The 13,371-nt window shown below is 45.1% G+C and overlaps 1 protein-coding gene and 1 pseudogene across 10 annotated transcripts in view; one reads left to right on the top strand and one right to left on the bottom strand.

The window, feature by feature from the left end:
• The window catches only part of Anks1b (ankyrin repeat and sterile alpha motif domain containing 1B), an 854,565-nt gene that overhangs the window by 827,992 nt on the left and 13,202 nt on the right, over positions 1–13,371 (top strand). For all 10 annotated transcript variants that reach the window (XM_037211910.1, XM_037211909.1, XM_037211906.1 and 7 more), the window contains one exon: positions 2,450–2,587. In XM_037211910.1, the coding sequence (XP_037067805.1) occupies positions 2,450–2,587 (138 nt within the window). The remainder of the gene's footprint in view (positions 1–2,449; positions 2,588–13,371) is intronic.
• LOC114700582 lies at positions 4,434–4,545 on the bottom strand (annotated as a pseudogene).

The raw sequence follows: 13,371 nt of genomic DNA, 5'->3' as shown, positions 1-13,371 counted from the left end.
AAGTCTTCAGAAAATCCCGGGAAGGATTCGGAAGCAGGAGGACAGAGCACTGGAGACCCAACTTACCTGCGTTGTACTTTTGTCCAGGACCACAACACTGTCACAACGAATCGTCAGGAGCCTGGAAACTCAATGCCTCAAATCTCACAGGGCACTTGTCCCTATGACAGTTCCCTTATGCTGACAAAGGTCCTCAAGGATGCAGATACCAGCTTAAAAGCTGGAGCCAGTCCTCGATGGTTACTTTACACATCGTTCTGACAAAATACAAGATTGGAAGCAACTTGATGAGAGACAGACAGAGAGAGAGAGAGATACTGCCACTATCTTATAGTGGTAACTGGACCTTCAGCGCCTTACGGCTCACAGTCCAGGTAGTATCCATCGTTACAGGGAGGTCACAGTGAGCAGGAGATGAAGTAGCTGGTCACGGTGAAGAAGCAGAGAGAAACAAGTGTTTCATGTTCAACTACCTCTCTCCTTTTCGTTCAGTCTAGGAATGGGCCCATAAATGCTGCTGCCCACTGCAGGCAGGCCTTCCTACCTCATTGAACAGTAATCAAGATAATCCCCTTCCAACATGCCCAGAAACCCTTCCCCCAAGTTAACAACACTACCCACCACAACAGGTAAAGCCAGCATTGAGTCCAGACTTCTAGAGTCCAACAATGGCAATCCAGTGATGGCCAAGACTTTCCACATGTGGTAACAGCACCCCACATGCGGTAACAGCACCTTCAAAGACGACACAGACCTTAAAATTCCTTCTGAAGATCCACGGGTTCCTAATTCAGTGTTCTGGTTAAAGAAATGCTACCTGAGTGCAGGAAGAGGACCAGGCCTTTCTATGCTGACGCTGTCTGGCAATACAATGTTACTTGTTTATCGTTTCCAATTTCCATTTGAGTTATTTTTGACAGTGCAGCTGCACACAGTGTCAGCATTCAAGGCCACAGTGAAGAATGTCTTAATTTAATTTTCTTTTATGTGTTAATTCTGTAATTGCTTTCCAACTGCAGAGCTTGGTAGAGTGAGGGACATGAAGTACTCACTGAGGGTGCTGGCAGGGAAGGACATTTTGTCAGTGTTTTTAAGCATTGATGAGTAGACATGGAACATTGTATTGCCAACGGGTTCTTTAAGATATGCAATTAAAAAGTAATTAGGGTAACTGAAGCATTGGAGGTTTTATATCTATGACAACCACAAACGACATGTGAGAAATTATAAGATAAAAAAAAATGATTGTACTATTATAGGGCTCTTTAAATACATCTGTGTATCAAAAGAAGTTTCTAGCAGGTTTTGCAGCAAAGATCTCTTGATTGTTTGTGCTTCAGAACACTGGTCCTGAACCGTTCCTCCCACCGGTTATGCTCCAGGGCTAGGAGGGAGATAACACGAGAAATGCAATTCTATCACACCAGCGAGGAGGGGTTGCGATCGCAAGTTTTACAGGACCCTCCAAAGAGTGTCAGCTCTCCAAAAACCCCAGACCTCAGCCCCAGCTCCACCCCTTCCCTGCTTGAGTTACTGAAGGTCCAGTTTCCTCACCTGTAAGATAGTGGCAGTCACACACACGCATGCACGCACGCACGCACGCACGCGCGCGCACACACACACACACACGCACGCACGCACGCACGCACGCACGCAAGCACGCACACCGTTATTCTGTAGTGGGTCTAGTGAGGAAAGAGCTATCCCATTCATAGGTCCTTGCATCCAGCAAGGGACCTAAAGCCTGAACATCACAGTACAGTGTTCCCCTTGCCCTGCACTCTCAGCCTCCTGAGAATCTGAGAGAGAGAGAGAGAGAGAGAGAGAGAGAGAGAGAGAGAGAGAGAGAGAGAGAGAGAGAGAGAGAGAGAAAACTGAGTCTTCCCCCCTGCTTCATTCTGAATGCACCCTCGCTTTGGGAGTGGAGAGGTATGGCAGAAAACACGAGCAAGGTCCTGGGTTCCAGCCCAGCGCCTGAGAACAAAGGGGGCGGTTAGGAGCAGAGGACAAAGACAACAGCGAAGGGTTTGGACAACCTCCCGCGGTCACAGCTCCCCTCATACATGCCAGCGACAGATGACTGCTCCCAGACAGGATTAGCAATAGGCAAGACAGCCTATCTCCTGCAGGAGGTGGGGAATGGACGTGGTGAAACACTCAGTAGTCACTGTTCCGTCTTGTTTTCTAATTGTCTGTCACCCAGACTGCTTTGGTTCACAGCAGATCTGGCGAGAGCTGATCCAGGATATGACGATTTTAGGTTGTTTATTATTATTAAATGAAAACATTCCTTCCAAACCTGGTGTACATTTGTCCATGGGCGAGCACACTGAGTCACTCTGAATGTGGAGGGAAAAAGGAAAGCAGCCGGTTCCCGATGGCCTGCCCTGAGTCTACAATGTGTTGATTCTCAAAGGAAAACGGTGACCACTGGTGTCATTTCTCCTAGAACATCATCGCTGAACATGAAATTCGTAACATCTCCTGCGCTGCCCAGGACCCAGAAGACCTCTCAACATTTGCTTATATCACAAAAGATTTGAAGTCCAACCACCACTACTGTCACGTGTTTACTGCCTTCGATGTGGTGAGTCCGCGCCCTCTTTGGATATAGACCCAAATGTATATCCATATGTATATGAGCCTATATGGGATTAGATAGATGATAGATAGATAGATAGATAGATAGATAGATAGATAGATAGATAGATGCATGCATACATACTTACATACATACATACATACATAGACAGACAGGTAGATAGATAGATAGATGGATGGATGGATGGATGGATGGATGGATGGATGGATGGATGGATGGATGCTGCCACAACAGAAGCACCACAGACTACAGATTGTAACCAACAGGAATTTATTCCCCATGTTTCTAGAGGCCAGAAGTCCAGGACCAAGGTGACAATAAGCATGATTTCCTCTGAGTCCTCCCTCCCTCCCTCATGTAAACAGTCAACCTTCTCATGAGGTCCTTCCATGGTCTTCCTTCCACAGAGATACCTGCATCCAAATTCTCTCCTCTCCCGAGGATGCCAGTCAGATGGAACTAGAGCCCATACCAATAACCTGTTTTAACTCAGCCATTTCCCACAAAGCCCCACCTTCCAATCCCATCACACCCCAGAGCATGAGAGATTAGATCTCCAAGTGGGATTTTTTTTTTTTTTGAGGATATTTTCGATATTCAACCGATGAAGCCAAATAAATATTTGAGCAGGCTTCGCTTTCGTGAGTTTCCCATATTTTCAGTCTTTCATTCAACTTAGAACTATATACTTTTCTTCTACCGCAGCTGTTGACACTTAAGTATCAACTTCACTTTTCAGATTAGAGAAATCCCTTTCTTCTTCTGGTACCAAAAATACAGTAAGATCTCCCAGCTTCCTGTGCCTTCATTATCTCAACAGGTTGCTCTGGTGGCCATTCCTAAGTATTAGGCGTGATAAATATGTTTACCTCTGTAATATTCAGGGTTTTTTCAATTGACTAGTACTGAGATTAAATACTATACAAATAACAGTTGGGAGCCTCAAGGTTTGACCTGTATGTTCCCTTTAGAGTAAATCCTAAAGTGACTCCCTGGGGTGTCACACCGTGTCTATCCATACTTGTCATTAGGCTTGTAAATTAATTTAGTTATTACAGATATAGAAAACGAAAACGACTTCACAGTACATGTTCCTTTAGGATATGCACACGCTCGAGTTGCCTGAGATAGCTCTGAGATAGAGAACCCTGGCGGGCGGTTATGCAGTTGAGGCAGACAGAACAGATGTGACCATGAGCCCTGACTTTACAATCAGAAGAATCTGAAATGCCACTTTGGTTTGATTTTTCTACCCTGCTCACTGGATTTTAAATAGACAGGTTTGGAGAACTGAACAAAAAGCAATGTAACATATTTTGGCAATTCCAGACCATGGTTCAGTGTGGTGGATGCAAGAATATTCTAAGCCATTTCTTCCAGTTCTAACAAACTCCACAGACCAAGTCCAGCCATGTTCCAAATTTGCACCATGCTAAGAACTGTCAGCCAGGCTCACACTTATCGTCTTTATATCTTGCTGTGCGCTGCTCAGTCCTGTAGGTTTTGATGATCAAAAAATGAGAAAGGGTGCATATGAGCTTTTAAAATGCACCCTTCTGTTTTAGGAGAGATGAGGAGAATAATACAAAGAATGGCGTGTATGGTAACAGCCAGGACTGCAAAGCAAAGTCTCCAGGGCTGCCTTAAGTATCTTTAAATTCAATTGTTTGCACAGACTTGAAGTGCTGGTTAAAGTCAGTCCCATTTGAGATTTATAGGACATGAAGTATCGGATTGTTGATGCCAAGAATGTATGTGTAACCCGCTATTCTTGTGAGATTCAGTTGTTTCTTTATTTTTTATTTATTTACTTATTTATTTATTTACTTTAAGCCTACAGTACCCAGTATTCCCAGGCAGTTTCCCATCCAAGTACTAACCAGGCCTGACCCTGCTTAGCTTCCGAGATGATCAGGCGCGTTCAGGGTGGTATGGCTGTAGACTCAGTTGTTTCTTTAAAGAGTCCGATTTCTTTCCACAAGTATTTTGGTTTTCGTGACACACCTTCCTCTAAGGGAGCTGGACTTGTGGTATAGAACGAAAAGGCAGATTCAGGGTCACACCCCGGACCACCTTGCTCCTCTGCAGGGTCACACCCCGTCAGGTTCATACCCCGGACCCACTCCCCGATCTTAGACCTTTTCGGACTCCCAACTTCCTGATGCCTAAAACAGAGACAAGCATTTGTGTCCCTGACTTTTCACCAGGGTTGACATGAAAGACCACTGTAGAGCCCCTCATAATAACAGGTCCAGGGCTGGCTGGCTCCTTCCCACCTCCTCCTTACCAGCTGAGATCAGCGATACACAACAGCTTGTCCTTTTTCTGCTCAACGACACGAGGTAGGCTTTCCAGAGCAGAGTCACCATGCAGTATTTCCTCTCTGCCACTGAGAAAACCGGAACAGTAGAAACAAATAAAAATTAAAGTGGAAACATGGGGAAGAGCACACTAGCTCACCAGACCTCGTGGCCCCTAAGCTATGTTCATCACCTCGTTCTGAGGCTGCTTTCCCCAAGAGATGCATCCCTTTCAAAAAAAAAAAATACATTAAAGATTCTATATGATTTCCTTTCACAAGACTTCCAAAAGCTAAACTAAAACCAGCACCTGTGGACATTTGGCTCCGTGGTGACACCATAATGTGGAGCTGAAATGGAGGGGTGGGGGAGGGGAGGGGAAGGGAAGGGAAGGATGGGAGAGAAAAAAAAAAGTCAAACCACAACTGTTTAGTTTTATGATCAACATGTCTTGATAAATTCAGTCGTGTGGCAATGGTTGAAGCTCTTATCTTTCATCCAGATGTTTGGCTTAGCGTAGACGCCCACAGGCTTGGAGTTTCTTGTATCTGCTCCAGAGGATTTTCGTTTTACACAAATCTGGCGTTTTAATCCTCTCTAAAATGCACAGTTTGTCTAACTTCAAAAATAGTAACAAAGACCATCAGCCTTGACCTGGACCTTTGAGATATCACAGCTTGGCTTGGGAAAAAAAAAAAAGGTTCTTTGTATCTGTATGTAGGGCAATTCCATATTTTGGTCCAATCTTAAGGCTTTATGATTCATTTGTGGCAGTCCCCTGGGTTACCAGAGAGGACAAAAAAAAAAAAGTAACAGATTCCTTCTAAAGTTCAAGTGCATATGTAACCTTCTAGGTGGTATGGATAAGTGGGTTTTGGTGGTGGTGGTTGCTGTTTTCAGTTTGAGGTCATCAATCAGCTTTTTGGCCTTGTAGACCTTTTTCAGGCAGCATACATGTGCTTGTTCCCACCACTACCACATGGTTTTATCTGCCGTCCACAATAAGTCTCGGCGATGTCTAGGAAGCTCCCCGTTTGTGAAATGTTTCAGAACAGTTTCCCATGGAAATCCTGTGACCTAAGGAGAGAGCGCAGAGCCTTCCTGTGAAAGCGAGGCTGTGACTCTCACATAGTCAGTGTCCTAGGGGACGGACACTGTGGTGCACTGGTTGCAGGCAGGTTGGGAATGTTATGCCAAATGATACATAATGGGTTGCCTGTTCCTATTTATTTATGTCAACACTAAATTTACCATTTAATATTTTTTCACGTTCAGACGACAGGGAGGGGAAAACAAACAGAATAGAGTCAAACAGAAGGAGTGAGGGTTATGGATTAGTTACCTTTATTGTTGCCACTCTGATAAAAAACAGCTTCGGGAGAAAGGTTCACCTTGGCTCACGGCGTGTCGTGGTAGGGAAAAGAACGTGAGACACACTGGTCCCGCTGCATCTGCCATCAGGAAGCACAGAGCGGTGCTGGGTTTAGCTAGCTTCCCCCCTTTTCCTCCCCTTTATATTGTCTGAGACCCCAGTCCATGGAGGTACGACCCACACTCAGGGTGGGTCCGCCCTCCTCAATGAAATCTGTCTGGAAACATCCTCGTAAACTCACCCGAAGATGTCCCTCCTTGTGTGTTTATAACTTCGGTCCTGTGGACAGCCAAGATTAATCACCACAGACTGTTGTTTTGAGTTAGATTCCTCCTGTGGGTCAGCAGCCCCAAGCCCACGATGTGGTTTAGAGTCTGTTACGGAATCTGATGTCTGTTCCTCTCATCAGCTGCCTGGGCCTGGAACCCTTCTCCATCTCTGTATATCGGGTCTCCCAGACTCCACCTGGGCATCTCAGAAGCAGGAGCAGCGGGGTGATGTTAGAAGAGGAGGGACGGGTTTGAGACAAAGAAGCCTGAGACTTACAAATATGTTTTATCTCCTTGACTCTCAGCCCCTGTGAGTGATGGGGAACTATAAGACTATGGCCATGAACCTCCCAAGCTGTAGTCATCTTCCTAAGAAGGTCTCTAGGAGTAGGGAACACACAGAACCAACGGAATTTGGAGGCTTGTCTTCTCTAGTTCACTCAGTAATAAGTTGATGTGGGTAGATTAGAAATACGTTGATGCATTCTTTATCAGATGCACTTTAAGAATCTGGGAAGGACTTCATTCAGTAGTTTTAAACATTAAAACACTTCTCTTTTTGCCAGACTAGGCATTGAACTCGGATCCTTGTGCATGCTAAGTAGACCCTCTACCACTGAACTGTATATTCAACCCTCCCCGCCCCCTTTTCTAAACAGCATTAAAAAGCTTTCTTTACCTTTTCCGATAGACCAGTGACTCTGTGAGTTGCAGCTCCTTTGTGAATCGAACGATCCTTTCACAGAGGTTGCATATCAGATACCCTGTATATCAGATATCTACATTCCGACTCATAACAACAGCAAAATTACAGTTATGAAGTTGAAACGAAAATAATTCTTCGGTTAGAAGGTCACCACAACATGAAGCGCAGTATTAAAGAACGGCAGCGTTAGGAAGGTTGAGAACCACTGCGCTAGACCCTTGCTAATTCTTAGTTCTCTATGAAGGGCACGTTTGCAGGCTCTGCTATATTTAGCCACATTCATTCCTCCCTTACTTGCAGTTCTGCAGTTCTGTCCTCTGTGTGCAGAACGCGGTGGAGCTGAGATTGGCTTTGGGAACGCGTAGGGAAAGTTGAAGCCACGGTGCTGGAAGTCAACACGTGGCAGCTGGAGCTCCCTCTTTCCCGAGCTTCTGTGGCTGAATGTGGGCCCTGAAAGGACCCAAACTAGAGGGATGGAAATGGCAGTATGCAGAACACATGGTCAGCTGACTCTGGGGGAGCATGCGATCCTGCTCCACCATCAGTAGATACCAAGCGAACTGAAGTACAGGGAGCTAACGCACAGGAGTCAAGCATACTGTGACCAGGAAGGGGTGCTTCGGGGTGTGTAGAAAAGAAGGTTGTGTTGTGAGACCGGACACTGGGGAGGTTTAAGCCGAATTCCGCTCTGACCTCCTCCGCTGTCACCACAGATGAGTAGGACCCATGTCAGCGTGTGACTCCGGGTGCACTGTTTACTTCCTGATTTTCTCATCCATTTGATGAAATTTAATTGCCTAAGCCCGTCACTAAACTACGGGATGGTCTCAGTAGAGTCTGAGATTCCCGAAGCGAAGCTTCCATTGCCTCTACAAAGTAGGAAATTTTCAAAGAAATTCTGATATTGTTATTAGTTGACCATTGGCAATTGAATTAATATTATTTGTGATGCAGGTGGTTATCATCATTCTGCTTCTCATTTTCTCCAGCTGAAGGTGGCCTCAATCTATTTGACTCTGACACTATGAAAATCAAAGGCAATAGATGAAAACATGAACATGCAGAGAGCTGTTAAGATTGAACTGTAGTGCTGTGTCTGGTCCTTACATAGACAGGGTGGAGTCGCTGTCTACATGTAAAGAGGCGACCCTGATCTATCCAGCCAGTTGTCTCCGAGCCAAGAGTTGAGATGTACAGCAAATATCCCTGACTGATTTTTTTAGAATAGCATTTCAAGCTCTGTGGTCCTTTCCCACCTGTGCTTCCCACAAAAAAAAGAATAGATGGACTAACGCTGCGGGGGGTCATTCCTTCATAGCTGCTCTCTACTGGCATCCCTCCCTGAGAGTCAACCAGGCCATAAAGCCAAAGGTGGGTGGATACGCAGAGATTAATATTCTTTCCCCTCATTCTTTTTGTAACGGATGGTATATTAAATCAACCTCATTTTTGTACAGTTAGAAAGTAGGCATTTTGAATTTTTTCACAGACTTCTTCACTACATTTATATATGTGCAGTCATCCATCCATATCCAAGGGAGGATAGTTCTAAAGCCTGTGTGGATTGAAAGAGCCCCTGACACTCAAGTCTCTTCTATAAAATGATACAATATTTGCATACGTCATTTATGTACACAATATCATGCATACTTTATATCATCATACAATGTCAGCGCTATGTAAATGCTTCCCATAGCGTATTGCTTGGAAAAATAGACACAAGAAAAGAGTCCATACCTATTCGATCAAGATGCAGTTTTTCCTACACATACAGAATCACCAATACAGACAGCTAACTGTATTTAGATAGCCCTCCAAAATAACTACGGTAATAGTCACCTTTTAGGGATGTGGTCTTTGCAGTCAGCCCAGCTTTGAGTCCAAGGTTGGTTCTTGGCTTCATTATTTGAGCAAGAATACCACTGGTCCTTGGCTTCCTTGTCTGTAACACAGGGATAATAGCAGCACCCACCACCTGTGGTCACTGTAAGGCATCACATTCAATGAGGCACCACATACCTAGTTTACAGCTCACGTTCTCAATAAATCATAGCTGCTAAGGGTATGGAGAATGAGAGGGACAGTCGTGATATGACATTCTTGTCACCAGTCCCTGAGTTAGGATTTATGTCCCAGGCATTGGTTTTCAACATGTGTAGTGCTTCTGTATCCCACACCTGAGAGAAAAAGTGAAACTGTGTCCAAATGCACACCTATATTTATTATGTGCCTATTGTGAGCCATGTGCAGGTCCCTGCTCTCCAAGAGCTCAGGATCTAGTTGGGTTATAAACAAATAATTGCACTAAAATGATACCCATGCCATCATGAGGTTGCCCCAGTGCCCAGCAGGACGAGGTCTCCCAGAGGAGGGGTACTTGGCTGGAAGATGGACATTTACTTTGTGAGAACATGTGGTGGGTTTGGAGGCATGACAAGACAACTCATTAATTCACTTCAGAAAGATGAGCCTGAGGCATTAGGCAGGCATCTGCAATAAACAAAGAAAAAAAAGTCATTTATGTGTGCAGTCAGCCTTCCCCTCCACAAGCTCTGTATCCATGGGTTTCACCAGCTGAAGATCAAAAATTCTCTGAAAAGAATTGACTATGGACTCAACATATAGCGACTGATCTTTCTTGTCAGTATCCCCGAACCGATATCACATAGTGAGGTATTTGGACAGAATGTACATTTGCTCCGTATTTCAACTCATCTATGGCATAGAGCGTATAGGAGGGTGGTCACAGGTGAGGTGCAGATGCTGCCTCATTATATATAAGACACCACTCGAGCATCCTCAGCTCAGTCCACATCCAGAGGGATGGCTGTACCGAGTTTACTAAGACAAGAAAATGGGCACATGCATTTGAGAAGTATTTTCAACAGCAAGGCCTTTAAAGAGGTCTTGAATTTGGTGAGAGCCCCATTCCCAAGGCTTCATGAACCAGTAAAGAATCGCTATAGCTTCTTCTACTAAGTGCTTCAGCTGTTGAAGAAGAGGAAGAGGATGAGATCTGACCCTCTCTCCCATCCAAGTAACTCAAGAGTCTTCCTTTTTCCTAGTAGTCCTGTCCCCCTAGGGTGGATGTAAGAGGCCACACTGGCCAGAAACCTTAGAAGGTGAATTCATGAGCGCAGTTGACCCCCATGCCCCTGTGTGAGGCCTCCGTGGAAAACCTGGACCGTTACCGGGAAGCAAGTCATGACGGGGCGAGCTTACCATGCCTTCTGTGCTTGGGGTGAGGCATGACACTAAACCTTAAGTTTAGAGACAGTGGGATGCTCTGCCACCTTCCAAAGTATTGTCTTTGAAAATTGTATAATGGCATGCAAAATCTGTTCATGATATAGCATTACATGAAAAGCAACTTATAAAAATGCACATAAAATATTCTCCTGGTTTGGTATTTAAATTCACATATATAAATATTCATATAGTGTATAAAGTACGTGCGGGTATATACAAATATAAAAAGAAAACACAACAGAGTACAGCAGTAGCTATAACCCAACAGTGGAATTTTACAGGTCAGCTTAATTTCTGTCCATATGCTCTGTATCTCCAACATTGTCTACATATACTCCTATTATAATTAAGGTAGAAAGGTAATTTCCTTTCTCTTTCAGTTAGCATAAATTAACTCCAAAAAGAAGGGCTCTGAATGGTGGCCAGTTAATATGTCAGTCCTGGTCCAGATAAGCCTCTTGGTAGAGATCTCCTGGTTCTTTCTACATGCTGGAGATGGTGATTAGGCACTAATATATATTTCTATTAACTAGGCAGTTCGTTGGTGGTACTTGGGAAAATTACCTATAGGCAAAACTAAAGAGATGTCAATGGAATCTGTAAATAAGCCCAGAATATTCTCAGTTATTTTTGCCTCTGGACGTGGGTGAAGCAAGTTGTAGATGAAGCTTATCCCAGCTCTTAAAATGCAAGACTTCAAGCCAAATAGAGACAGGAAGAACTACAGCTTCTGTCTGAAGGCCATTGTGACAACCCAGGCTGAAGACACTTTCCTCCATCCCAAGGCCATTGTTCTGTTGGCATTTGTTCAACTTTGCTCACCAGGTCTTTCTTTGGGAGGAAAGATAAAATGAAGGGACTGGTCCCAACCACCCACAGTGGACTCACGTTGATCCTAAGATGCAAGTTCCCTCATCTTAGGGACCTCCTGCAGCTTCCTTCACTCAATCCAACAGTTGCTGGGTACCAACCATATACTAAGCCCCATTAGACTTGCGAAGCTGAAGGAGACTGGTACCCCTCAAAGCACCCCATCAACTAGGGAACCAGAGTTACAAAGGGAAAATCATGGCAAATGCCATACAGTGGCAGAATTATGCCCAAGGGCTGAGGGCTACCAGAAGGAGACTCTAACATAGCCTTGGAGGAAAGGCAAGGAGACTCAGAGAGAGCCTTGAGGAGCTCGTGCCTGGAGGGTCTCTACAAAGATAAGCAGTAACTCATCAAGCACAGACGGCAGACAAGAAAAGGGTGCATTACTGGGTACGATGTTCAGCCATTTTGGAAGAGTTTTGAGGAGGTGATTGCTGAACTGAAGGGTTTCTTATGGTGTCAGGAATTGATCTTAGGAACTCATACATGCTAGGCAAGGTCTCCATCATGAGCTGCAGCCCAGCACTCTTTTTACTAGTTACTTTGAAACAGGGCCACACGGGTTGCCTACACTGGCCTTGAATTCACTCTGTAGCCCAGGCAGGCCTTAAACGTGCAATCTTCCTGCCTCAGCCTCTTGATTAACTAGGACTGCAGGCCTGCACTTCCAGGCCCAGCTGAAATAATATTTTCTTTTTTCTTTTTTCTTTATTATGTATACAGAGAGAGGCGCCAGATCTCACTACAGATGGTTGTGAGCCACCATGTGGGTGCTGGGAATTGAACTCAGGACCTCTGGAAGAGCAGTCGGTGCTCTTAACCTCTGAGCCATCTCTCCAGCCCCGAAATAATATTTTCTAAGATGGCATCAGCCCTTGGTCATTGCCCCTTGAAACACTAACTGGAGGATGGTTGCATTCTACCATCGGGCCTTTGAATGGTGTGTTCCTGGTTAGCACGGCTTCAACCGTACATGCCCCTCTGGATGCAGATACCTATTACTTTTTACTCATTGACTATATCAGTAACTGACTGGGTAGAAGACGGATGGCAGCTTCTCACCTGAGAATCTTAGCACTCCCAGGATGGAAGGAGACCAAAAGACCACTGGATCACACCACCTTCTTCTTCTTCTTCTTCTTCTTCTTCTTCTTCTTCTTCTTCTTCTTCTTCTTCTTCTTCTTATTCTTCTTATTCTTCTTATTCTTCTTATTCTTCTTCTTCTTCCAAGATTTATTTCTATTATTTTATATGTATGAGTATTTTACCTACTTAGGTCTGTGCACCACACATGTGCCTGGTGCCTGAGTAGTTGGTGGGCCTCCATGTGAGTGCTGGGAACCGAACCTAGGTCCTTTGCCACAATAGGTGCTCTTAACCACTGAGCCAACTATCCAGCCCCTCACAGCCACTTCTTACTCTGCCCCTTCAGTGAATGTGATAAGGGGGTCATCCCTGCTGTGTTTGGCCCGTGCAGAAAACCCAAGGGCTCTGCTCATGGTCTCTGTCACTGGAGCACACGGATACAGCGGACCTGAGGGTAGTCGTGACACTTGGGTTTCTCTGCCCTTGCCTCCCAGGTGCAGGCACAGTCCTTATCCTTGAGTGTCAGCTGGGAACCTCTTCCTGGTTGCAGGGAGCCTGTGGTGATCTCAGGCAGTGCTCCTGTTAAGGAATAGCCAGGTCTAGGGCTGTAGCTTCCAGTGCTATGGAACCAACACATTATTCCATGACCCCAGTCATGAAAATGTGGCCACTGTTTTTCTAGTACTAGTAGGAAGTGTAGCTAGGCAGGTTAGAAGGATCTGCTGCTAAAGAGTGGCTTCCCCACCTAACGAGGGGCCCTTCCCATCTCAGCTCACTTCCCTCCTTGTCATACCTACCTGATGGCATGGATGCTGTTCCGTATCAGCATGTTGTCAGGGACGGGCTCAGCAAAGTGACCCCTGTGGCAAATGCTTACTTAGGTGAGTGTATGGCCACGCTGCCATGCTTCATTC

The sequence above is a fragment of the Peromyscus leucopus genome, chromosome 18 (assembly GCF_004664715.2).
Source record: "Peromyscus leucopus breed LL Stock chromosome 18, UCI_PerLeu_2.1, whole genome shotgun sequence".
Taxonomy (NCBI): Eukaryota; Metazoa; Chordata; class Mammalia; order Rodentia; family Cricetidae; genus Peromyscus; species Peromyscus leucopus.
The sequence above is the reverse complement of the archived record's forward strand: the minus strand, read 5'-3'. Positions and strand labels throughout refer to the sequence as shown.